This window comes from Sapajus apella, unplaced genomic scaffold (assembly GCF_009761245.1).
Source record: "Sapajus apella isolate SASKATOON/1434 unplaced genomic scaffold, GSC_monkey_1.0 scaffold70, whole genome shotgun sequence".
Lineage (NCBI taxonomy): Eukaryota > Metazoa > Chordata > Mammalia > Primates > Cebidae > Sapajus > Sapajus apella.
In genome coordinates this window covers 9,606,303-9,631,251 of record NW_022437010.1, presented here as the reverse complement: position 1 = coordinate 9,631,251, position 24,949 = coordinate 9,606,303, and the positions used below count along the sequence as shown (strand labels likewise).

Here is a 24,949-nt window from a genome sequence, read left to right as displayed (position 1 = left end):
GACAGAGAGGAGAGGATTCGGTTAATTAACAAGAATTACTATCCACTAATTTAGAGCAACAGCTCACCAAGCAGGGATCCTGTATAATTAAAATTTTAAAATAAATTGTTGCTCCTAATAAGCATTAAATAGCAATAGAAAGCACTGAAGAATTACAGAATTAAGGACAATAAGGAAAGATAAAGTGCTATTAGAATCTACTCAGCTAGGCGTTCCTTTGAAGGAACAACAAAAGCAAAGTCAACCACATGAGTCAAGTTTTGGGGGCTACTAGACCTAAGTGGGAGGCGTGCAACACACTCCTTGTGGGGACCCAAACATCATAAAAGCTCTCAGGAATTATTCTGAAGAAAGGCTATTTCATTAGGATATTTAATTAGAGTAGGAAGCTGCAGGAGCTCAAATTCAGTCAATGCCATAAGGCAGGCCTGGAGGAAGCATTAGCTTCTGGATAAAGATGGTGGTTTTCACACACTTTTGCTCCTTCCCCAGACCCCTTTCAAAAAAGGAATAAACTCACATGAGCTAAGAGGGCAGGAAAGAGATGTGAGAAATCAATTCTGGAAGCTGGAAAGCAGATGGATGAGTGTTAAAGGACTTAGCAGAAGCCCTAGAAAAGTCTCCCAAAGCAACCGTGGGAGAGCTGAGAATGGCCCCAATTTACACTTGCAGAAGCCCCCAAATGCTCAGGAAGTGAGGCCTGATTGCAAGCCTCTATGGGCAGCAGTGTGGGGCCCATCCCAGTTCCGCACTGCTTGGCCACTCACTGCCTCACCCTCCCTGGGGCAGAAGGTGGCTGGACTGAATGCTCAGTGGAGTGGGTCCCCATGCTGAAGACGGGGGAAATTAGGCAAATGTATGCATGCTAAATGCTGAGGCCCACCACCCAGCCCTCTGTGGGCTGGCAGTCAGGCCTATTTCCTCCAGTGAGGACACTGGGGAGGCTCCTCTGGGCATCAGAGATCCTCCAACTAAAAGGTTCTATCAAGTCCTCTTATAATAAAATAGCCAATGAGCTCCAACTATGCTCTGAAAACTCACAAGTAGTTTTTAGGCCCCCTACTTTTAAAGAAGCAGAAAACCAAGTATTACCAGACAGGAAATATATAAGGAAAAATCACATATATGAAAAATAGAAATTAAAACAAACTGGAAAAAAAGCAACTTGGAGGAAATAGAACAAGCAGAGGGAAGAGAATTAAGAACGAAATAAAACAAGAAAATCCCCATATATACCATCTTTAATATCCTCAGACAGAGAGATCAGGAAAGATATCACACAAACAAGAACAGGATACTACATAAAAAGAAACTATTTGAAACACAGGATTTTAGAACTTGAAAATGAAAAATAGAAATTCATAATTCAAGAGAAGATTTCGAAGATACAGTTGAGGAAATCTCCCAGCAAGTAGAGCAAAAAGAGGCAGATATGAAAAGCCAGAAGAAGGAAGATAAAAGCATTAGAATACTTCAGGGCAGTCATTATAATAGGATTTCCAGAAAGAGAGTACAGAAAAGATGGAGAGGGTGTCCCCAAATAATGGATGGGTCTAGACCCACCTCATATCAAGTTTCACACCACTGGGACCAAGAGGTCTGAACCACTTTCCAGAGGGGACAGACGGGACTGGGAGTCAGAATGGCTCTTGGTTTCCCATGGTGAGACTGAAAATTAACAGGCAATGGAGTAGCTCCTTCAAAGTTCTGAAGGAAAATGATTTCTAATCTAGAAATATATACCAGCAACGTTATCGATTTTGAGAATGGACTAAAGATATTTTCAGATATATTTGGTCACAAAATATTTGTTTCCCATGTATCCTTCTCAGGAAACTAATTATAATTTCGCTTTTCCAAACCAGGTAGTGTTGAAGGTGCCAGGAAATAGGGGCTCGGTGCAGGAGAGCTGCTAAGAGAGCCCTCCAGAGGAGAATGAAGTGACACAGTGGGGTTCCACCTTCTACCAGTCCACTCGGGGTCAGGTCAGAGGCTCTATGACTGCCTCAGGAAGATGTGACCAACAGCCCAACTGGGGCTTTGAGGGCCTAGAGAGGCGATTTCCATAGCTGGGGCAGAGTATGGGGTAAAGTTAGTGATAAGTACATAGAAAATGAATAGAACAGGGAAAGAAGACATCTGTTAGCTGTATGGTAAACAAATGACAATTATACAGAAAAGATAAAATAAATGTAGTTTACTAGAATGAATAGCATTCATCAGTCATGGTAATGTAACACTAAATATTGACCTGACCTCAAAAATTAAAATATAACAATTGAGTATTAGGAGGATGGAGGGATGGGTCAAGGGGGAAAAAAAGGGAATAAAACTCTTGTTTTGAATAAGAGGAGGCCAACAGAAAAAGTCTAGAAGGGTAAAATCAATAATGACATGTTATTTGGAAACATGGAGATAAATGCTAAAATAATTGTAATACAGTGCAACAGAATTTCTGGAAACAAATAATTATCTTTAATAAGACAGCGTGCCACAGCAGAACAACAAATATTTCTGCATGTTGGAAAGGGCCCACAGAGCACCCCAAGCAACAGAGCACAGAGCATTCCCTAGCAGATGGGCCTAGCCAGGGAAGGGGGCAGGGAGGAAGCGGAGTGCAGGCGATAGCAGGGATCTGTGAGAATTCCTGTAGAATGATTAGAGGACTAGCGTGCTGGGGTAACTGCAAAAAAAAAAAGAAGGAAAAAAAGAATTACAAATGTCGGCTTTGTAAGTAGCAGACTGTGAGTGGCGAAACCCCTCCCTACAGGCCCCTCTACATTGCAGAGAAAGCGAGTCTGGACCTAAAAAGACAGGCCTCAGCACAGCCCAGCCTGAGCTCTGCCCCAGGGATGGGTATTCAGTCCCACTAGCTCCCCTACAGACTCAGCATTTCCTTTCAGGATTCCCCTGTCACCCTGCTTCTGGATGGGGAGGGGCTGACATCTTTGGCATCATCAACATTCCAGGTCCTGCCCCACCACAGAAGCCACGGACAGGGTGGGCAGATGAAATGTGCAGAGAAGACTGAGCAGGCAACCCTGGGAAGAGGCAGGCCAAGGTGACATGCATGACCTCAGCAGCCCAGGGAGGAGGCCGGTCAGTACTGCCAAACTGTGATGATGGGCAGGATGTCAGGAGGATGCAGGGACTCAAACAGGGCCCTGGGCACATCAGAGAAAGCTACTTGGATAGGGTTTTGGGAGCCAAATGGATGGGGTGAGGCTGTGTGTTGAGCTGGCTCCTTGACGCCTTTTGGCAGAGCAGGGGAAGAGAGAGGCCAGGCAGTGACTGGAGGGACCCTAATCCTGATGAGAGCATCTGTAAAAGATGAGAGGGAGCCTCAAAGGAGGGCCAGGGGCCACGTGTAGTGGCTCCCAGCACTTTGAGAAGCAGAGGCAGGTGAACTGCTTGAAGCCAGGACCTCGAGACCAGCCAGGGCAATGTGGTGAAACCATGTAAGGTCTCCAAACACAAAAATTAGCTGGGCATGGTGGTGTGCACCTGTTGTCCCAACTACTTGGGAGGCAGAGGTGGGAGGATCTCTTGAACCCGGGAGGCTGCAGTCAGCCGTGAATGTGCTACTGCACTCCAGCCTGGGCAACGGAGCGAGACTCTGTCTTAAAAAAAAAAACAAAAACAAAACACACACACACACACAGGCCAGGAGGAGGCACTGTTCCAAGGGGCACCAAGGTGACCTGCTAGTGGGACAGGGGAGAGAAGGACAGGTGTCACTTTTATGCTCAGGGAACCACTGTTTTAATCACAGACACACTCTTAACATTTAAAATGCAGCACTAGTCTAAAGGGTAAACCCTGGATCGATGAAAACCTTAGCTGTGTATGGTCTCTTGCATTGCTACTGAAAATAAGGCTGGTTAGCCTCCAATCATGCCTAGAATTCTTCCATTTATGAAAATTATTCTAAGTAAGGGGCTTCTGGCAGGACTAAGCCCAGCAGTTATGTTGTAGTTAATGAATAACTGACTACAATAAAAAATGTGAAATTTAAATCCATTTTATAGTTGTTCATGTAGAAGGCACTTCTAAGATTAACGCCTGCATCTATTCTGATTTCTCTATCATGGAGCCCTCATGAACATTACTTGCTGAATTCAAATGCCAAGAGGCAGGCAAGTAGCATAATCTGCAATGTATAAATGAAGGAACAGGAGTTTACAGGGCTGAGCAATTTACAGATGGCACATGGGGAAGGGGTGCTGGAGCCAAGGCTGCCAAGTCAGGCTCCTGGGCTGCCCCACCCTGGGCCCAGACAATGCCTGTTTCACAGAGTCTGAGCTGAAAGGGTGTGGTACCCTCTTACAAGGGCACTGCCATTTTTGTGGGGAGGCCTCCTCAAACACTAATTTCAGTGAGAGTAGTTAATTGGTCAATACTTCCTTTGCTTTCTTCTTTTTATCAGTAGGACTGAGCAATTACTTAATAGGGAGGCTCTCCTCTCAGTCTTTTCTTATGCTTCCTCCCTAGAAAGTCAGACTAGGAAGATGAACTCAACGCAAAAAGCCTTGTGAGGTGGTGCCTACTGAGGGTAGCTCAAGAGATCAGATAATAAAAATGATGATGATGATGATAAAAAGACAAGACCAGAGATGGCTCTCCTCGGCTGTGAAAATGACAGTGAAAAGATCTTCTGATGCAGAGCTAGCATTTCAACGAACAGCTCAGTAAACGTGCTCTAGCTGCCTTCTTCATTTATATCAACCCACCTGGGGCATACTAGCCACCCCCAGGGCTAAGAGTGAAGCTTCTGCTGCTGTATGGGGGAAAGCAAAATGTATGGAGACCTTCCTGGAGGACCACGGCAAGGAGGCAGTGTCAAAATGACCCAGTGCTCAAGCACCCACAGAGTCTCCGCCACTGTTCCGGGCCATCTGCATCTGTACCTCCTTCGCCTGCACAACTGTGTCTATCCATCTTCCTTCCTCCCGCCCCCACAAATCTTTACCAAGCACCCACTAGGTGCCAGCCAGTGAGCTAAGCCAGTTGCTAAGGACAGGAATATGTGGAAGCTAGACATGTCTCTGTCCTTAAGGAGCCTGCAGTCTGTGGCCACCACAGTCTTGCGAAGGAATCATGGCAGAGAGCCAGGGTGCTGTCAGAGCCACAAGGTAGGCACCTGGCACAGACTAGGTGGAGGCAGGGTGTTGGTCAGAGGGAGGATGCCTAAGCTAAGTTCTGAAGAATGAGTGGGAAGGGGCTGGGGAAGTAGAGGGAACCGTAGGAGCAGGCATCTGATGGGCCCAGTGTGGCCAGGCTGGTCCACCCTCGCTCATCAGCTTGCCCAGCGCCCACACACGATGCACTAGGTCCTGCCTCCCTGCCTTTTCTCATGCCCTCCCACCCACCTGGAATGCCTTCCTTCTTCTATCATCCATATCTCCCAATTTGGACAAGGGCCAGCTTACATCTAACTTTCTGCAGACATAACTCCAGTCATGATTGTGAGGCTATTACTTCAGTATTGATATAATAAATTTGCACAATGCCTTCAGCTTTGCATAGACATTTGTAAATAATGTGTTCTTAACTGTCACTCAGAGTCTATCTCTTTCAATTCTCTTTGATTAGTTTGGCACTGAGAGGAAATGAGATGAGCAAAGAGCACATTTATAGAGCATCTAAGAGGTGTGAGGTACTGAACCAGCTGTTTAGGTACTTATAAAGGCAGCAGTTATTTTGAGGATCTAACAGCCCCTTGGCTAAAAATGAAAATGGGCCTGTGACCTAGTGAATTGCATCAACTGCCTATGAAATGGAATGAGGGTTTCCTCAGACACACAGCCCAGCATGACATGAGGGTTCAAATTAGATCTTGCAGGTGACAATAATTCAAAAGTCGGCTGCTCCAACAAAGGCACATATCACCTTAACTTGCAGTATTTTGGTTTTAAGGGTTAAAAATCTAAGCATCTTAGAAGTTCGGAAATATAAATGACAGTAGGACTCAGATTTCCAGGAGGGAGGTAGAGAGACAGAGAGGGAGAAATCGAGAGGAAAAAGAGAAGAAGGCCTCATTTAAACGGTAACTTGAAGCTTTTACGAAAAGTTCAGGCTGGGCACAGTGGCTCACACCTGTAATCCCAGCACTTTGGGAGGCCGAGGCGGGCAGATCAAGAGATCAAGACCATCCTGGCCAACATGGTGAAACCCCGTCTCTACTAAAAATACAAAATTAGCTGGGCATGGTGGCGCGCACCTGTAGTCCCAGCTACCCAGAAGCTGAGGCAGGAGAATTACTTGAACCTGGGAGGCAAGGTGGAGGTTGCAGTGAGCCGAGATCGTGCTCCTGCATTCCAAACTGGTGTCTGGCAACAGAGCGAGACTCTGCCTCAAAAAAAAAAAAAAAAAAAGTCCAATCTCTTTATGATGACTAAATAGAATGTGAATACTCCTGAAGGTGTGAGTCCCTTTAGAGTCTCTCCAGAAAGTTCTCAGGGTGCCTACACTCAGAAATTGGCTTTTCTATGCAGGTTTTCTAGCATGACTGCTTTTTCTAGTTCTAATGAGGATTTTGAGTGACGGTGAATGAAGGCAAGTTATATTTCCATAACTCAGTGTCACAGATTTTCCTCAGCTTGGTCACAACATGGACATCAAAGGAAGCTTCAGCAAGCTGCTGAGGTGGGAGTTAAATCTATCTCAGGGATCAAAGGTGGCTGGTCTAAACACAGCACATGGAAAGATTTGAAATTTTGCTATAGGGAAAAATACAGAGCTGCAGCGATTTTCTTTCTCTGGATGTTGGGACTACATAGAGCCCTTAGAAGCACAGCTCATCACGGGAGAGTTCTGTTCATCACCAACGACCGATGGAGTGGAGGGATGTGCTCTCCCACAGTAAGACAGTCCCAGGCTCGGCAAACTCCCGAGGAATGCCTTACAGTAGCTACACTGGCCACAGGGATGCTTGATCCACCCCCGGAAACTGCAGCCAGGCCTTCCTTCTCAGCTACTGTCTTTAAGATCAGCCTCCAGAGGCTTCGGCTCAGGGCCCGGAGTCCAGAAATCCCACCCATCAGAAAACAGTGTAAAATGAAAAGAGAAATGTGCATGAGCACAATGTGCTCATGCACATTTCTTTTGTGACTTTTACTGAAAATGTAAATTCAGTACCACAGACTATAATAACAATTTCCCTGCCTGAAACATTACCCACCCACCCCCAACAAGCAGCAGATGTTGGTTCTCACCTGGTTGTAGGCTAATCTTACAACCCTCTTCTCAAAATTTAACAAGATTAATGACAGAAAATTAGTCAAGACAAGTATTTGCCTGTTTGGTTTATCCTAGTATCATTTTAATTGCAGGAGAAGTGTTTCCTTTACACACAATGTACTTAGTGGTAAGTTGATGGGAAAGTGAAAAACAAAACATAGCACTAAAAAGAGCCCCAACAATGCAATGTGCTACACACACACACACACACACACACACACACAGATGCACACACACACACGTGCGCACGCACACACACGCATTCTTAGAAGAAAGCAGCTGTCATAAGGCTGCCTTTCTCAATACAAATGACTGGATAAAAATTATTTTTTTTTAAATGGGGTCTCGCTTTGTAGCCCAGACTGGAGTGCAGTGGCGCCATCTTGGCTCACTGCAACCTCTGCCTCCTGGGTCCCTGTTCAAGCAATTCTCCTACCTCAGCCTCCCAAGTAGCTGGGATTACGGGCACAAGCCACCACACCCAGCTAATTTTTGTATTTTTTAGTAGAGACGGGGTTTCACCATGTTGGCCAGTCTGGTCTTGAACTCCTGACCTTGTGATCCACCTGCCTTGGCCTCCCAAAGTGCTAGGATTACAGGCGTGAGCCACCGCACCTGGCCTGGATAAGAATTTAAAACCTTACCTTAAATTTTATCACGACCACATGTATTACTTATCTGTTCCCCTGAATATCTTCTAACCCAAACTCAAATTAATGTGCTATTTTCTAATAAATGTAAAGCAAAAATGGGTCAAATTACTCAAGTGATGTCAAAGACTTCAAGAGCAAATATTTGTGTCGATTCTAAATATACAGATGGTGACACGTGTCATGTCTTTTCGGTGAACTTTACAACGGATAAATTTCAAAAACAGTAGCAGGAATGGGAAGAGACAGCAGATCTTAAAACAGCAAAAGTGAGAATGTTCCCAGTACTGATTGGTGTGTCTGATATAGCGTAGCCTCATGTAATATAAGGCAAGCACACAACGCAGAGCAGGTAGAACTATGAGTGAGCAGAAAGCTTTCTAGCTTACTTAACGTCACTGCTAACGAAACTAGAGACCTTGGCTCTTTTTCACCCTCTACATCTAGCTGTCCACCAAATCCTGCTGATTCTAAGATTCAAATCAATTGCTCTGTTCCTTCTCCATGTTCTCCACTGAATGCGCGTCCTCTTCATTCCCAGTAGGACAGTTCCAACAGGCCTCTAGGGAGGATGCATAGTGGTTTCCCTCAAGCTGTCCCCACCACGTGAGAGGGAATAGCACCAAGCATGAAATCTGGGGAAATCAGGGTGACAGTGGGCATTTCTGGGAGGACTTTCCGGATAAGTCGGCTTCTGGGATATCCATTTGTGCTTAATTAAATATTTACAGAGCACCCTCAGCTGTTGAGAGCATGGAAGATAACCTGGGAATGAGACTATGCCCACAGGCATGAAGACCTGGGTCCGTGTTCACTGCAAATATCCTATCATAAAGTTTTTTTGACAGTATATGACAAGAAGAATAAAAAGTGCATATAAAGAAAAGAGGGGCATCTGGGGTCACAAAATACTAATTTCAGATCCTGGCTGCTAATCCCTCGCTGCATGACCTTGGGAGAGCACTGCATTGCCCTGTGCCTCAGTTTCCTTCTCAGTGCAACAGTGCCCCAGCCCTGGAAATTAAACAGAGTAAGGGCACGGCTCCTGGCATGCTTCCAGGCTTGCCCTAACCACTCCCTGTGTGCTGCAGTGAGCATAGGCTGTCTGTCTGCCTTGAACCACATTCTGCTATTCTTCTGCAATAGCATGCTGCTATAAGGGAAGACCCTGCTCCCCCTCATTCAAACGGTGCACTTCCAGTGGGGCTGCTCATCCCAGAATCCTCCCACCCTGAAAACAGACCAAGCCCCTTGGATCCAGTCCCACACTGGCTACAGTGACAGGTCAAGGGATAATTGCAGGACACACACACGGCCAGGCACAGTTCTTAGGATTTTTCTAAATGGATTGTTCTCAAAGGTTCTATTCTTTTGGAGGCTGTGTCCCCAAAATTCATTCAAGAATGCCCTGTGCCATGAGGAGCAGCTGAGGGATGGAGGCAACAGGAGCCAAGGAGCAGAGGGGCCCTGAAGGAGCACCAGGTCCCTAAGGCTACTCTGAGTTCAGTTTCAGTTCCTAAAAAACAAAAGACCTCTGATTACTAGAAAAGTCCATTTACGTTTCTCCCTTTCTTAATTTATTAATCAATACTTTCATTATGCTTAAGCCTTGGTTTTATTGGCATAGATACTTCACACATTTAAAAAATGATTCTTGTGTATCATCCTTTGCAACTTTTGGAGCGTAACAGAACACTCCTAATAATAAAATGTCATGTTTGATTCCTATGGACAACACAAACAAAAGTGCACTTTTTTTTTTTTTTTTTTGAGACGGGAGTTTCGCTCTTGCTACCCAGGCTGGAGTGCAATGGCGCGATCTCAGCTCACCACAACCTCCGCCTCCTGGGTTCAGGCAATTCTCCTGCCTCAGCCTCCTGAGTAGCTGGGATTATAGGCTAGCGCCACCATGCCCAGCTAATTTTTTGTATTTTTAGTAGAGACGGGTTTTTTTTTTTTTTTTTTGAGACGGAGTTTCGCTCTTGTTGCCCAAGTTGGAGTGCAATGCTGCAGTCGTGGCTCACTGCAACCTCCGCCTCCCAGGTGCAAATGATTCTCCTGCCTCAGCCTCCTGAGTAGCTGGAATTATAGGCACCCACCACCACACCCGGCTAATTTTTGTATTTTTAGTAGAGACGGGTTTCACTATGTTGGCCAGGCTGGTCTCCAACTCTGGACCTCAGGCCATCCGCCCACCTCGGCCTCCCAAAGTGATGGGATTACACGTGTAAGCCACTGTGCCCAGCCAAGGGCACATAGTTTTTAAAGAATAAGATGCTATGCTTACATCTTATTTTTCTCATTAGACTTGTTCAAGTATAATCTGTCTTATTCACATATACAATATAAATCTGTTAAAATACGCTTGAGAGTTTATTTAAAAACGTAATTAATGAGAATGGAAGATATTAATTTCTGCTAAACTATACATTTTAATTAAAATTTTGGGGCTGGGCACAGCGGCTCATGCCTGTAATCCCAGCACTTTGGGAGGCCAAGGCCGATGGATCACTTGAGGTCAGGAGTTCAAGACCAGCCTGGCCAATATGGTAAAACTCCATTTCTACTAAAAATACAAAAATTAGTCAGGTGTGGTGGTGCACGCCTATAATCCCAGCTACTTGGGAGGCTGAGGCAGGAGAATCACTGGAACCGGGGAGGTGGAGGTTGCAGTGAGCCGAGATTGTGCCACTGCACTCCAGCCTGGGTAACAGTGAGACTCAGTCTCAAAAAAAAAGAAAAAAAAAAAAAAAAAAAGGAGGGTTGCTTAGAAGCAACATAAATTTTATTTGAAAGGTATAAAAAACCTAAATCCCAAACATAATCAATCCACCAATACATTTTTAAGTCCACAAAAGAATTAAGGCCAATTTTTTTTTGAAAATGAGGTATCTTCCCTAAAAAATGAAATAGAAGACCAAAAGAGAATCAACATGATCAAATTATATTGCAAAGATTATTTTATATCTTCTTGCTTCTTAACTTTATGCTATTTTCCAACTCCCCATATTATATGTAAAATTTGAAAAAAATCTTATTTTTGCCTTCTCATGTTAAATTTTCTATAATTAATGTCATTCATTTCCTGCACAACGTTTTTATGCAAAACAAATTTATTTAGCTTTTGGCCACAAAATGTGAATATTTTTTCATAAAATTGGAAAGCACAATGTTTTTATGTAAAACAGATTTATTTAACTTTTGGCCATGAATTGTCAATATTTTTTCATAAAATTGGAAGTATATTGAGACAAAATGTTCACAAAATAATAATTGGGCAGTATCTCTTTTTTCTGAGTGTTCTTATTTTTGTTTTTAATTGACACATTGTAATTGTATACATTTATGGGTTGCTTTTTGATATTTTGATACATGTATATGTTGTAAAATGATCCAATCATGGCAGTCAGTGTATCTATCGGCTCGTGCACATATTTCTTTCTGGTGACATTAAAATTCTCTCTTCTAGCTATTTTGACATGCACAATAGGTATTGTTAACCTTAGTCACCCTATTGTACAACAGAATGCCAGAACTTATTTCTCCTATCTTATTGTTACTTTGTAACCATTTACCGTCATCTCCCCAGCCTCTTTCCCCTATCCCTTCCTCAGTTTCTGAAAAGCACTGTTCTACTCCCTGCTTCTGTATCATCTTTCTTTAGAGTTCACAGGAGTGATATCATTCAGTATTCGTCATTCTGTGTCTGGCTTATCTCACTTAACACCATGTCCTCTAGATTCATCCACGTTGTCACAAATGACAGGATTTTATTCTTTTCTATGGCTGAATAGTATCCTATTGTGTATATGTACCATATTTTCTTTATCCAGTCATTGTTATTAGACATTTAGGTTGGCCCCATATCTTGGCTATTGTAAATAATGCCGTAATAAACATGAACATGCAGACATCTCTGACATACTGATTTCATCCCCTTTGGAGATATACCTAGTGGTTGGATTGCTGGGTCATATGGGAGTTCTATTTTCAATATTTTGAGGAAACTCCATACTGTTATCCATGATGGCTTTGCCAATTTACGTTCCCACTGAAGTATGTAAGAGTTCCCTTTTATCCGTGTTCTCAAGTTCTCAAATATTAGACTTGTTTTTCTAAATCAGGTGGCTCAGTAAAGAAAATATGTAAATGAACAGAAAATGACTTTTACAAAGTGATTCTAATTAAAAACCTTTTGCTCTCCATCTTACAATTCAAAAACCAAATTACCCTGAGTCTACTACACACCAAGACACTGATCATGGTATTATGGACTTTGACTTATTTTCGGGATTTAAACAATGTCAAATGTTTTAACATGTAAATTAGAGGAAAGCATGCTAAACGCTTCCAAACAAATAAGCTCAAGGGCCATTTCTGATTTCTTAGGCTATTTTTGACAGATTGCCTACTGTAATTTTTAAAGTAAGTAAAATACTTAATAAATTAGTTTGTATGAAAAACCTGACTCCTCAATATACTGTCTCAATATAGTTCCCACTTTAGGAATAACTATTGTCAATTCATAGCCTGAAAGCTAAACAAATTTGTTCTGCATAAAAACATTGTGCAGGAATGGGGGGACTGGGTGCCTAATGATTACTGAACAAACCATGTGGTTCCTCAGGCTCTTCATGACTTCCCTTACCAAAGCACAGCACCCCATCTCATACTAGAGACCTATTTAGTCATGGTGTGACCAGGGGAACTTCCAGAAACTTTGATGGTATGCTTTGGAGGTCCCAGTCATCTTTTGGTCTACTTCTTTCCACAGTACAGGAATAGGAAAATGAAAAAGCAGGTACGACTCTTGCTTTTTGATGTCTTCATCTTGTCTGGAGTATTCCTTAACATATTAATGACAGGAACAGGAAGTCCAGACCTATTCTCACAAGAAGCCCTGTAATTTTTGTTCTTTCATGTTTGAGCAACAGCCCCCTCCAAACAGAAACCCTAAAATCAAATTTCCCATCTTCTAAAAGTTCTATTTCCATTATTGATTCATGAAAACCTCTCTTACTTGCCATTAGTCTGACACTGTGCTAGACACAACGTAAAGTATAGAAAGGAATCAGATCCAAATCTAGTCTACTAGGGAAGGTAAAATCACTAATGACTAAAAATAAGGTAGAAAGTGATAAGGGTAACTGTCAGAGTTCATTTCAAACTTAAGCCTCCCATTTTCTCAGGCTTTGCTATTCAAAATGTGGACCAGCGGCATCACATCACCTGGAATCCTGTCAGGAATTCCGGATTTCTGGCCTTACCCAGACCTACCCATTCAGAATCTGCACTTTAACATGATCCCCAAATGCTTCCCAGTACATCAGAGTATGAGAAACACTGCTCTACAGAAGTTGGAACCAGTAAAAAGATGTTCCAACTCTGACACACGGCTAGGTTCTTCCCAGAAGGGGTCAGGTATCAGAGAGGGTAAGATATCTCACTAGATCCGCCTCCTCTATACAATGAACCTCAACAAGCTTTTCTTCCTCCTGCCACTGCCTGTCTCTGCCAAATGACTCCGTTAGGTTTCTTCTGATCACGCAGGCATAAAATGTTAGTGTGACTTTCTTTTTTTTTTTTTTTTTTTTTGAGATGGAGTTTTGCTCTTGTTGCCCAGGCTGGAGTGCAACGGTGCGATCTCGGCTCACTGCAACCTCCGCCTCCAAAGTTCAAGGGATTCTCCTGCCTCAGCCTCCCAAGTGGCTGGGATTACAGGCATGAGCCACCATGCCTGGCTAACTTTTCGTATTTTTACTAGTGTCGGGGTTTCCCCATGTTGGCCAGGCTGGTCTCGAACTCCTGATCTCAGGTGACCCACTCACCTCAGCCTCCCAAAGTGCTGGGAATACAGGTGTGAGCCACAGCGCCTGGCCTAGTGTGACTTTCTTTACTGTTTCTTTCTGCAATATAATCAGTTGCCCAACCTTATTGTTTCTACACTTTCTTTATCTCTTCAATTCATTGTTGACAAATGTCTTCAATCAGTTAACTACTTTGTTAATAGCAAATACGTATGAGAGCTCAAGACATGTGAAACCAGGAGTTTAAGACCAGCCTGGGCAACAGAGAGAGACCCCATCTCTATAAAAAATTTAAAAAAATTAGCCGGACATGGTGGCATATCCCTGTAGTGCCAGCTACTCAGGGGACTGAGGCAGGAGGATCACTTAAGCCTAAGAGTTCAAGGCTGTAGTGAGCTACGAACATACCACTGCACTCTCACCTGGGCAGCAGTGCGTGACTGTCTCTAAAAATAATAATAATTTTGTTTAAAGGAATAAAATGTTATATCATGGATGAACTACGAAAACATTATGGTAGGTGAAAAAGCCAGATACAAAAAACCAAATATTTCATAATTCCACTTACATGAGGTACCCAGGATAGGCAAATACACTGAAACAGCAAGGAAAATAGAGGTTATCAAGTGCTGAGGGGCAAGAGAATGAGGAGTTATTTAATGAGAACAGAGGTTTCTGTTGGAAATTGTAAGGAAGTTCTAGGAATGGATAGTGGTGACAGTTGCATAACGTTGTGAATGTACTTAATGACACTGAATTACACACTTAAAAATGGTTAAACTGGTAAATTTTTAATCTATATTTTACCACAATGTCAAATTACCAAAAATAAAAAAAAAAAGTATCTTTTATCTACAACGATTTCTCACAAATCTTTCAAATGCTCCAATAAAAATCTGGCTTCAAAATTCATCTAATGCAACCAGTAAATGTAGAGCATGATTATAAACTAGACCTTTTAGGCATATAGTATTGGCCCAACTGCCAAAACTCACATAGGACCTGTGAATTAGCTGATAATAATTTATCACTATGAATTTCCTGAGTTTAATAGTTGTGTTATGTTTCTGCAGGAGAATGTCACTGTGTTTGCAGAAAATACACACAAAAATTCAAGGTGATGAAGCATCAGGACAGCAGCTTATTCTCAGTGGTTCAGAGAATAAGGCTAGTTGGTTGTAACCTTTCTGTAAGTTTTTGATGGTTTCAATTTTTTAAAATATAAAAGTATTAAAAAAGATTATGTAACGTTATCACAATGATTTGGTAAGAGCAGAATTAGCCACAATAAAATTACAATAAAAGAAGGTGTTTACATTGTGATAAAAAATTTAAAACTTAAAAAACAAAAATAATATTTATAAATAAATAAAATTAAAAACATCTTAGAAGAAAGATAAAAGACATTTTGAAAAACTTGGCTTAGATGATGACAACATTTGACAAATAACACAAGTAGGGTTGTATGCAGAGCAAAGTTCCCATTCCACACTAAAACTTTCTGTACTGCTCTTCAAGAGAGTAAAGGGGGAAGATGACAACGAGAACCGAGGCTTCACAGCAAGCTCAGGTGCATACTACCAGTAACCTAGAAGCAATCATTTCTCAGGTATACTTACACAATGGTTTTTCCAATGTGCAAGAATGATTTCTCGACAAATTCCCGGACACTATGGACCTCTCCAGTAGCTATTACGAAGTCCTCTGGCTCATCATTCTGCAACATCAACCACATCGCCTAGAGGGAAAGAGAGGCAAGTTCATGTCAAAGTCACACTCGATGGCCACTCTGGAAACACAATGCTTTCCAGTGCACTTAATCAGATATGGACACGGACAGCTGGAACATGAGCATGAAATTCGTACCATATTCTAACCAATACAGCAATGGCTCCCAACTTTTACCAAGCATCAGAATCATATGAGGAATATCTTGGTATGGAGGCCTGGGCCACAGCCATGGAGGAGTGGACTCAGAGGTCTAGAGGCTATCTCTTAGGGCTGGGCGCCGTGGCTCACACCTGTAATCCCAGCACTTTGGTAGGCCAAAGTGGGTGGATTACGAGGTCTAGACATGGAAACCAGCCTGGCCAACATGGTGGAACCCCGTCTCTACTAAAAATACAAAAATTAGCTGGGCGTGGTGGTGTGTGCCCATAGTCCCAGCTACTAGAGAGGCTGAGGCAGGAGAATCACTTGAATCCAGTAGGTGGGGGTTGCAGCAAGCCGAGATTGTGCCACTGCACTCCAGCCTGGCGACAGAGCAAAACTGCATCTCATAAAAAATAAAAAAGGAGATTATCATTCAGAATCTTTACCGTTAATATCCCAGGTAATGTTAAGGATGCAAAAAAAGCATGAGCTTTTTTCTTTTTTTTAGAGGCAGAGTTGCTCTGCTGCCCAGGCTGGAGTACACAGGCACGCTCTTGGCTCACTGCAACCTCCGCCTCCTGGGTTCTAGCAATTCTCCCGCCTCAGCCTCCCGAGTAGCTGGAAATACAGGCATGCGCCACCACACCTGGCTACTTTTTTATACTTTAGTAGAGACGGGGTTTCACCGTGTTGCCCAGGCTTGTCTTGAACTCTTGAGCTCAGGCAATCCACCGGCCTCAGCCTCCCAAAATGCAAGGATTACAGGCATGAGTCACTACACCCAGGCAGCTGAGCTTTTAAAAGGCATGAAATAGGTTGGGCGTGGTAGCTCTTGAGGTCAGGAGTTCAAGACCAGCCTTACCAACATGGTGAAACCCCATCTCTACTAAAAATACAAAAATTAGCTGGGCGTGGTGGCATGCACCTATAGTCCCAGCTACTCGGGAGGTTCAGGCAGTAGAATTGCTAGAACCCAGGAGGTGGAAGTTGCAGTGAGCCGAGGCCACTGCACTCCAGCCTGGTTGACAGAGTGAGACTCCTTCTCAAAAAAAAAGAAAAGGCATGAAATACAAGCTGTTTACTGTTTTGGCATAGTCCACACAAGCAGATGGAGTCTACCATGGCGTGGCAGCTCTCTGAATGCTGTTAAACACTGGGGGATGAGGAGAGCAATGAGATTTGAAATGCAGCCCAGGCCCTATTGGCTAAGCCGAGGCCCAGTACCATTTGTCAAGAAGCTCCCCAAGGTATCTTTTTAAAAGGGCACCAAGGCCTGTGCGCATGAACAGAGGCCTAGTGAGCAGCTGCTCCTTGCAGGTCTGTGCCTGCAAGAGAAGTTTCCGTGGCCTGAAACGCCCTGTCCCCTCATCTGTCTGGGAATGCTGACCTCTCTCTAGGTCCCGGACCAGGGTCCCAAGTCTAGCCATTGGAATGAATTCCAGTGCACACAGTATGGTGGCTTCACTGGGATCCAGCCCGCCCTTTGGCACGCTTCCCAACTAAGCTGAGCGTCCCACTTCACCCAAGTGGGCACACGAGTGTATTCGTGGACACACACAGAGGCACAAGCGTACACACACACACACACACACACACACACACAAACTTATTTTGGCTTTTGCCAAAATACCTTCAGAATTTTTAGGAAAAATTAAATTACGCTTCTGGCTAGAATTCCTATCTGAACATTCTTCTGCGGGATTAGATGTGAGGAGGTAAATACACTTAAATGTGTTTGACTCAAATTTCCATTCTAAAAATAACATTTCAAATAGGTCTTTCAGGACCACTCAGCTTATTTTATTTCTTTAGAAACAGTCCACTGTGTTACAGTGGTCTCAAAAAAGTCCTATTTTTAGTCATGTGAAAGAAAGCTTGCTAAAAATGAAAGGAGAAAATATGACTGTCAGTTAATGGTGGATCACTTTAAACACCGGCCCGAATCCCCTGGTGCTTGTTTTGTTCCCGGCAGGAATCTGGGGATCAGTCGGGGCCTCTCCTTTTACCAGAGCAAGAGCCAAGAATCTGCCCTTTTCTTCTCCATCAGACTATCTATGGCCTTTGACCTATCAATTTCTAGGCATTTCCTCTAAAGTTCATATTGTACCAGACTCCAGTCTGGGAATGAGAAGAGAAAGGATATACAACTCCAGATTTATTTGTTATTACTGAATAGTTTACTGGTTTCAACAGAGGGAAAGGGCTTTGTTTAAATTTCCACTGAGCATAATTAATGGTTATTGACTGGTAAATGAAGAACAGGTGACACTCTGGATTAGAAGATAAATGGTCCTGTGTTCTGGTGTGATAATGGGTTAGCAGTTCGCCACAAAGCCGAGGCTGAGTGCATCCCGTCGTAATGCTAGATCATGTCCAGGAGACAAAGGCCCCTGTGTGAGAAGGACGCAGCCATCCGCCTCCTTATACAGCTGCACACGTTGATGTGCTCCATTTATTCTCTGATGGATGGCACAACTGAGGCAAAAGTTCACCCGTTCTCACCTTCCTGTTCACATGCTGGACCACATGACCCATGACACGGCCAGGCCACACTCTGTGATCAAATTGCCACCCAGCTTTGGCTTCTGACTAGAGAAATAGTGTTGAGGTTACATGTCTTAGAGGTCAGTCTTCTCTCTTTGTCTCTCAAGGAATGAAGGAGGAAAAAGACAGTCTTCCTGCATTCTTTCAGTGTCCTTTGAGGATGTGACTGACTTGTCCACTTCCTCAAATACTTATTTGCTTTCAGTCCTGACCTGATTACCAGTGCACATGAAAAAAGTCTCCTGTTTTTTAATCCATCTCACAGAGAGGAAAGCAAATCAGTTAAGGAATGTGCCAGGGCTTCAGATTCTTTAATGTAAAAATGTCCCTTAATTGCCAAAAAACAGTGCAGTTTTCAAATCACGTCTTGCATTCATTTTGCTTTTAAGCAAATGTAGTTTCAGGGAAACCTGACTCCATATCATTGACCTTTTATGGCCAAGTCAAGATGTGTATAAATATTACTTAAATTTGGACATGGACTCTTTTGTAACTATGTTATTAATCTATCTGTTCTACAAATCCAATTTACAGAAGTCAAAATAAAACTTTAATTTTAAAATGTCAAATAAAAATACACTTCTCTCACAGTCTGCCATTTGGTCACTTGAGGGGTGAATGCAGAAGTGGTTCAGGAGGCTTGGGAAGGGCCACTCCTCTGCTTGGGAAGTTGCCAGCTCTGGTGCTGTTCACAGCTGGACCAGTGAAGGAGAACACCCAAAGTGCATCACCACAGCCGACTGACTACACCTGATTCCATGCATGCCTTCTGTGGTGGGATGCGTGTTTGTCTTAAAAATCTGGATTCTACAATTGCTTCCACCTCAACATTAACCTCCAGTTCAGTATCCAAGCCACAAACACTTATTAACTGAGCTGGCATCCATGAATAACAAGATTTGTTAATGAAGGTTATGTTTAACTATGTGTATTTGACTGCTGCTTTTTCAGCCTGGTCCTTTGTGCTATACGTGCTACTGTCACAGAAATCTTAAAACTACACACACACACACACACACACACATTCACACACACACACACAGTTTCAGGGGAGAACATACATGAAATATCTAACAAAAATCATGGAAATTTGAACAAATGGAAATTAAAGTTTCAGAGAAAGGATGCCCAGTCTGAATCCATTCATACACATTTCATCTCTAAACATTATTTAGTAGCTGTTTTCATGACGGCAGCCTGGTATTCAGTTTGAGTCAGGACCTCCAGTAGTTTTGTGGTCAGCCGGGTCTTATGCTTTATGGAATCCACATAGGTAGGTCTTAGGTTTTTGGGTTAGTTTTAATTAATAAAACTATGCTAGTTAAAAACAAACAGTATAAAACCGAAGTCTGGCCTTATGGCTCTCTCACTCTATTTTCTTCCTGGGCAAAAGCACTGTGGCATGTGGACTCCTCAGGTTAAGGGGCTTTCAGACATTTTAAAGATACAACATTACTGATCAGAAAAAAAGATAATAAAAGCACCAAAAATAAAAGAACACAATTTAGAAAGCCATATAGCCCTTTGCTAACATATCATTCTACATTGACACCAAATGTACTAAAAGAAAGAGGTGATGTCAAAATTTGTTTTGCCCTTGATCTTTTCTCTCTGGCCAGGAATACACAGCTACAAACTCCAAGGTTGGGGTTAACATTTGTCTTCCCTGGAAACAATATAATATTGAATAGCTCCTAGTCTAGTGTTAATTATTCTGAATCAGTTTCCTAGGACATCATTTGTTTTTTCAATTTGCAGATTTTAGTTATATATTTATTTCTTCTATTTATATTTGACTATATCTAATCTCGTCTATTAGCTTTCTTTTTCAGGCACACCAATTATGTACATGTTGTATCTCTTTTGTTCTATCTTTTACATCTATTATCTCCTAGCTAATCATTTTTGGGCTTTGTTTTGTATCATTTTATGTGATTTCCTCCAGCCTGTTCGCCGGATTGTTTTCGTAACATTTATTTTACATTTTGTTGCTAATACGGTTTCATTTTCTGTAAGGGCTTTTTTTCTCTTCCATACTTTTCCTGTATACTACCAGCTTGCTTTTTATCTCTTGGTGACTTTATTTAAGCCAGGGGACAGACAACTTTTTTCTTATAAAGCCAGATAGTAAACATTTTAGGCTTGTGAACCATATGGTCTCTGTTGCTTTGCTGTTGTAGCACAAAACAGCCATGGACAATATGGAATCAAATGGGTATGACTGTGTTCCCATAAAACGCAGGCCCATGGACTATAATTTGCCCACCTTTGCCTTCTGCAAACTTAACAAAAGTATGTGGCCTGTAATTTCTTTGACTCTGTAGAGAACAATTACCCAAACTCCAACTGCTTAATTTTTTGAATGATACCCCTTATGATAGGTACTGTGCATCTGCTTTCTTATGTCCCTTTTCTTCTTGCAATCCTCTCCCCACTCCCACTCAAGCATAGATTCTGGGGTAGTGCCTTTCTACTTATTATTATACTTGAACAGGGCTGGCTGTTTGCTGAAGAACCTTAGCAGGGGAAATAGGAAAGTACACTGAGGACATCCTGCAGCTTTAAATCAGGCTTCTCTCAAAGCCCTCTCGCCAACTGCATTGCACGCTTTGCCCCAGGCCATGGTTGCCATAATTTCTTAAGATTTTGCTGGTTAGTGTGATTAGTGTAAAGGAACCCATAAATCATAGAGCTGCCCTAGTGCTATCTGGCAATGTTTGCTTTCACTCTGCTTTCACCCCAGATCACAACCTGCAGTGTCCCTTGGCTAGGAAGCTATGTCAGTGACAATAAAATTGGCTTCTAGCTGAGTATGGTGGCTCACACCTGCAATCCTAGCACTTTGGGAGGCTGAGGCAGGTAGATATCTTGAGGTAAGGAGTTCAAGACCAGCCTGGCCAACATGGCAAAACTGTGTCTTTACTAAAAATACAAAACTTAGCTGGGTGTGGTGGTGGTGGGGTGCCTGTAATCCCAGCCAATGAGGTGGCTGAGGCATGAGAATGGCTTGAACCCCCGAAGGTGGAGGCGGCAGTGAGCTGAGATCATGCCACTGCACTCCAGCCTAGGCGACAGAGGGAGACTCCATCTCAAAAAAAAAAAAAAAATTAAACATCAATAATGAAATTGGCTTCTCTTTCAGTAAGACCTTCTTGCCATCTTATAGTGTACAAGTGGGTATCTATGAGGGTATTCTCTACTTCTATCTCTGTAATATATAATATTATTTTGTGGATCTTTCAGAGCTGAAATTATTTTGAGCAAAGTCCATAACCTGTATGTATAGTTCCTACCATCTGCTCTAAATTTTCTCCAAGTTTAATGGTATCTGTCTCAAATACTTTTCCATTTTTTGTAGACAGGGTCAGTCACCCAGGCTGTAGTGCAGTGGCATGATCATAGCTAACTGCAGTCTTGAACTCCTGGACTCAAGTGGTCCTCCATCTTTAACTTCCCAAGTAGCTGGGACTATAGGCATGCATTACCACACATGGCTAATGTTTTTTATTTTTAGTATATAAAAATACTAAAAACGTATGTTTGGACTACATTGCTCCTGGCTTCAAGAAATCTTCCTGCCTTGGTCTCCCAAAATGCTGGGACTAAAGGAGAGAGCCATCAGCCTCAAATTGTTAATACCTCATATTTCAAGGTGCAGCCAATTTCACTGTTATAATGAAGCAGAAGTTTTCTCTTAGCTTTAATATTTTTCTTGATTTCAGAGTTTCAAAAAAAAGCAGTGTTCAGTGAAAATGTTCCTATATTCATTTAAAACTGATATTCCTCAAAGATGACTGAATAAGAATAGCTCTGGTCTGCAGCTCCCAGTGAGATCAATGCAGAAGGTGGGTGATCTCTGCATTTCCAACTGAGGTACCCGGCTCATCTCATTGGGACTGGTTAGACAGTGGGTGTAGCTCAAGGAGGGCGAGCTGAAGCGGGGTGGGGTGTTGCCTCACCTGGGAAATGCAAGGGGTCAGGGAACTCCCTGTCCTAGCTAAGGGATGCTGTGAAGGACTGTGCCGTGAGGAATGGTACATTCTGGCCCAGGTACTAAGCTTTTCCCATGGGCACTGCAACTCGCAGACCAGGAGATTCCCTCAGGTGCCAATACCACCAGAACCCTGGGTTTCAAGCACAAAACTGGGTGGCCGTTTGGGCAGACATGGAGCTAGCTGCAGGAGTTTTTTCATGCCCTAGTAGCACCTGGAACACCAGTGAGATAGAACCATTTACTCCCCTGGAAAGACAGCTGAAGCCAGGGAACCAAGTGGTCTAGCTCAGCGCATCCCACCCCCACGGTGCCCAGCAAGCTGAGAGCCACTGGCTTGAAATTCTCACTGCCAGCACAGCAGTGTGAAGTCAACCTGGGACACTCGAGCTTGGTGGGGTGAGGGGTATCTGCCATGACTGAAGCTTGAGTAGGTGGTTTTCCCCAAGCAGTGTAAACAAAGCCACCGGGAAGTTCAAACTGGGTGAAGCATACCGCAGCTCTGCAAAACCGCTGCAGCCAGACTGCCTCTCTAGACTCCTCCTCTCTGGGCAGGGCATCTCTGAAAAAAAGGCAGCAGCCCCAGTCAGGGGCTTATACATAAAAATCCCATCTCCCTGGGACAGAGCACCTGGGGGAAGGGGTGACAGAAGGTGCAGCTTCAGCAGACTTAAACATTCCAACCTGCCAGCTTTGAAGAGAGCAGCAGATCTCCCAGCACAGTGCTCAAGATCTGCTAAGGGACGGACTGCCTCCTCAGGTGGGTCCCTGACCCTCATGCCTCCTGACTAGGAGATACTTCTCAGCAGGGGTTGACAGACACCTCATACAGGAGAGCTCTGGCTGGCAACTGGTGGTGCTCCTCTGGGATGAAGCTTCCAGAGGAAGTAAAAGGCAGCGATCTTTGCTGTTCTGCAGCCTCTACTGGTGATACCCAGGCAAACAGTGTCTGGAGTGGACTTCCGGCAAACTCCAGCAGACCTGCAGCAGAGGGGCCTATTTTTTGTTGTTGTTGTTTTTTTAAGACAAAGTCTTGCTCTGTCACCAGACTGGAATGCAATGACACAGTCTTGGGTCACTGCAACTCTGCCTCCTGGCTTCAAGCGATTCTCCTACCTGAGCCTCCCAAGTAGCTGGGACTAGAGGCGGGCGCCACCATTCACAGCTAATTTTTGTACTTTCAGTAGAGATGGGGTTTTACCATGTTGGTCATGATGGTCTCAATCTCTTGACCTTGTGATCTGCCTACCTTGCCCTAACAAAGTGCTAGGATAGCAGGTCTGAGCCACTGTGCCCATCTGGGCCTGACTGTTAGAAGGAAAACTAACAAACAGACAGGAATAGCATCAACAAAAAGGATGTCCACACGAAAACCCCACCTAAAGGTCACCAACATCAAAGACCAAAGGTAGATAAATCCATCAAGATGAGGAAAAACCAGCTCAAAAAGGCTGAAAATTCCAAAAACCAGAACACTTTTTCTCCTCCAAAGAATCACAACTCCTCACCAGTAAGGGAACGAAACTAGATGACGAATGATTTTGATGAATTGACAGAAGTAGGCTTCAGAGGGTGGGTAATAACAAACTAATCCAAGCTAAAGGAGCATGTTCTCATCCAATGCAAAGAAGGTAAGAACCTTGAAAAAAGGTTAGACAAATTGCTAACAAGAATAACCAGTTTAGAGAAGAACATAAATGATCCGATGGAGCTAAAAAACACAGGAGGAGAACTTCGTGAAGCATACACAACTATCAATAGCCGAATCAATCAAGTGGAAGGAAGGATATCAGAGATTAAAGAACTTAATGAAATAAAGCATGAAGACAATATTAGAGAAAAAAGAATGAAAAAGAACGAATAAAGCCTTCAAATAATATGGGACTATGCGAAAAGACCAAACCTACATTTCATGGGAAGAATGAAACCAGGTTGGAAAATACTCTTCAGGATATTATCCAGGAGAACATCACCAACCCAGCAAAGCAGGCCAACATTCGAATTCAGGAATAGAGGATACCACAAAGATACTCCTTGAGAAGAGGAACTCTAAGACACCTAATTGTCAGATTCACCAAGGTTGAAATGAAGGAGAAAATTTTAAGGGCAGCCAGGGAAAAAGGTAGGGTTACCCACAAAGGGAAGCCCATCAGACTAACAGCAAATCTCCCTGCAGAAACCCTACATGCCAGAAGAGAGCAGGGGCCATATTCAACATTCTTAAAGAAAAGAATTTTCATCTCATATGCAGCCAAACTAAGCTTCGTAAGTCAAGGAGAAATGAAATCCTTTATAGACAAGAAAATCCTGAGAGATTTTGTCACCACCAGGCCTGCCTTACAAGAGCACCTGAAGGAAGCAGTAAATATGGAAAAGAAAAACTGGTACCAGTCACTGCAAAAACATAACAAATTGTAAAGACCACTGACACTATGAAGAAATTGCATCAACCAGCAGGCTAAATAACTAGCTAGCATCATAACGACAGAATCAAATTCATACATAACAATATTAAACTTAAATGTAAATGGGCTAAATGCCCCAATTAAAAGACACAGACTGACAAATTGGAAAAAGAGTCAAGACTCATTTGTGTGCTGTATTCACCGGACCCATCTCACATGTAAAGACACACACAGGCTCGAAATAAAGAAATGGAGGAATATGGAAACAGAAAGCTTTTGCTTATTTTTAAAAGCAGGGGTTGCAATCTTAGTCTCTGATAAAACACACTTTAAACCAACAAAGATCAAAAAAGACAAAGAAGGGCATTACATAATGGAAAAGGGATCAATGCAACAAGAAGAGCTAACTATCCTAAATATATATGCACCCAATACAGGAAC

General features: G+C 43.0%; 1 protein-coding gene across 2 annotated transcripts in view; it reads right to left on the bottom strand.

Annotated features, from left to right (window-relative positions):
* GMDS (GDP-mannose 4,6-dehydratase) overlaps window positions 1–24,949 on the bottom strand; it is a 636,169-nt gene that overhangs the window by 101,712 nt on the left and 509,508 nt on the right. For both annotated transcript variants that reach the window (XM_032250133.1, XM_032250134.1), the window contains exon 8: window positions 15,316–15,434. In XM_032250133.1, coding sequence (XP_032106024.1) covers window positions 15,316–15,434 — 119 coding nt within the window. The remainder of the gene's footprint in view (window positions 1–15,315; window positions 15,435–24,949) is intronic.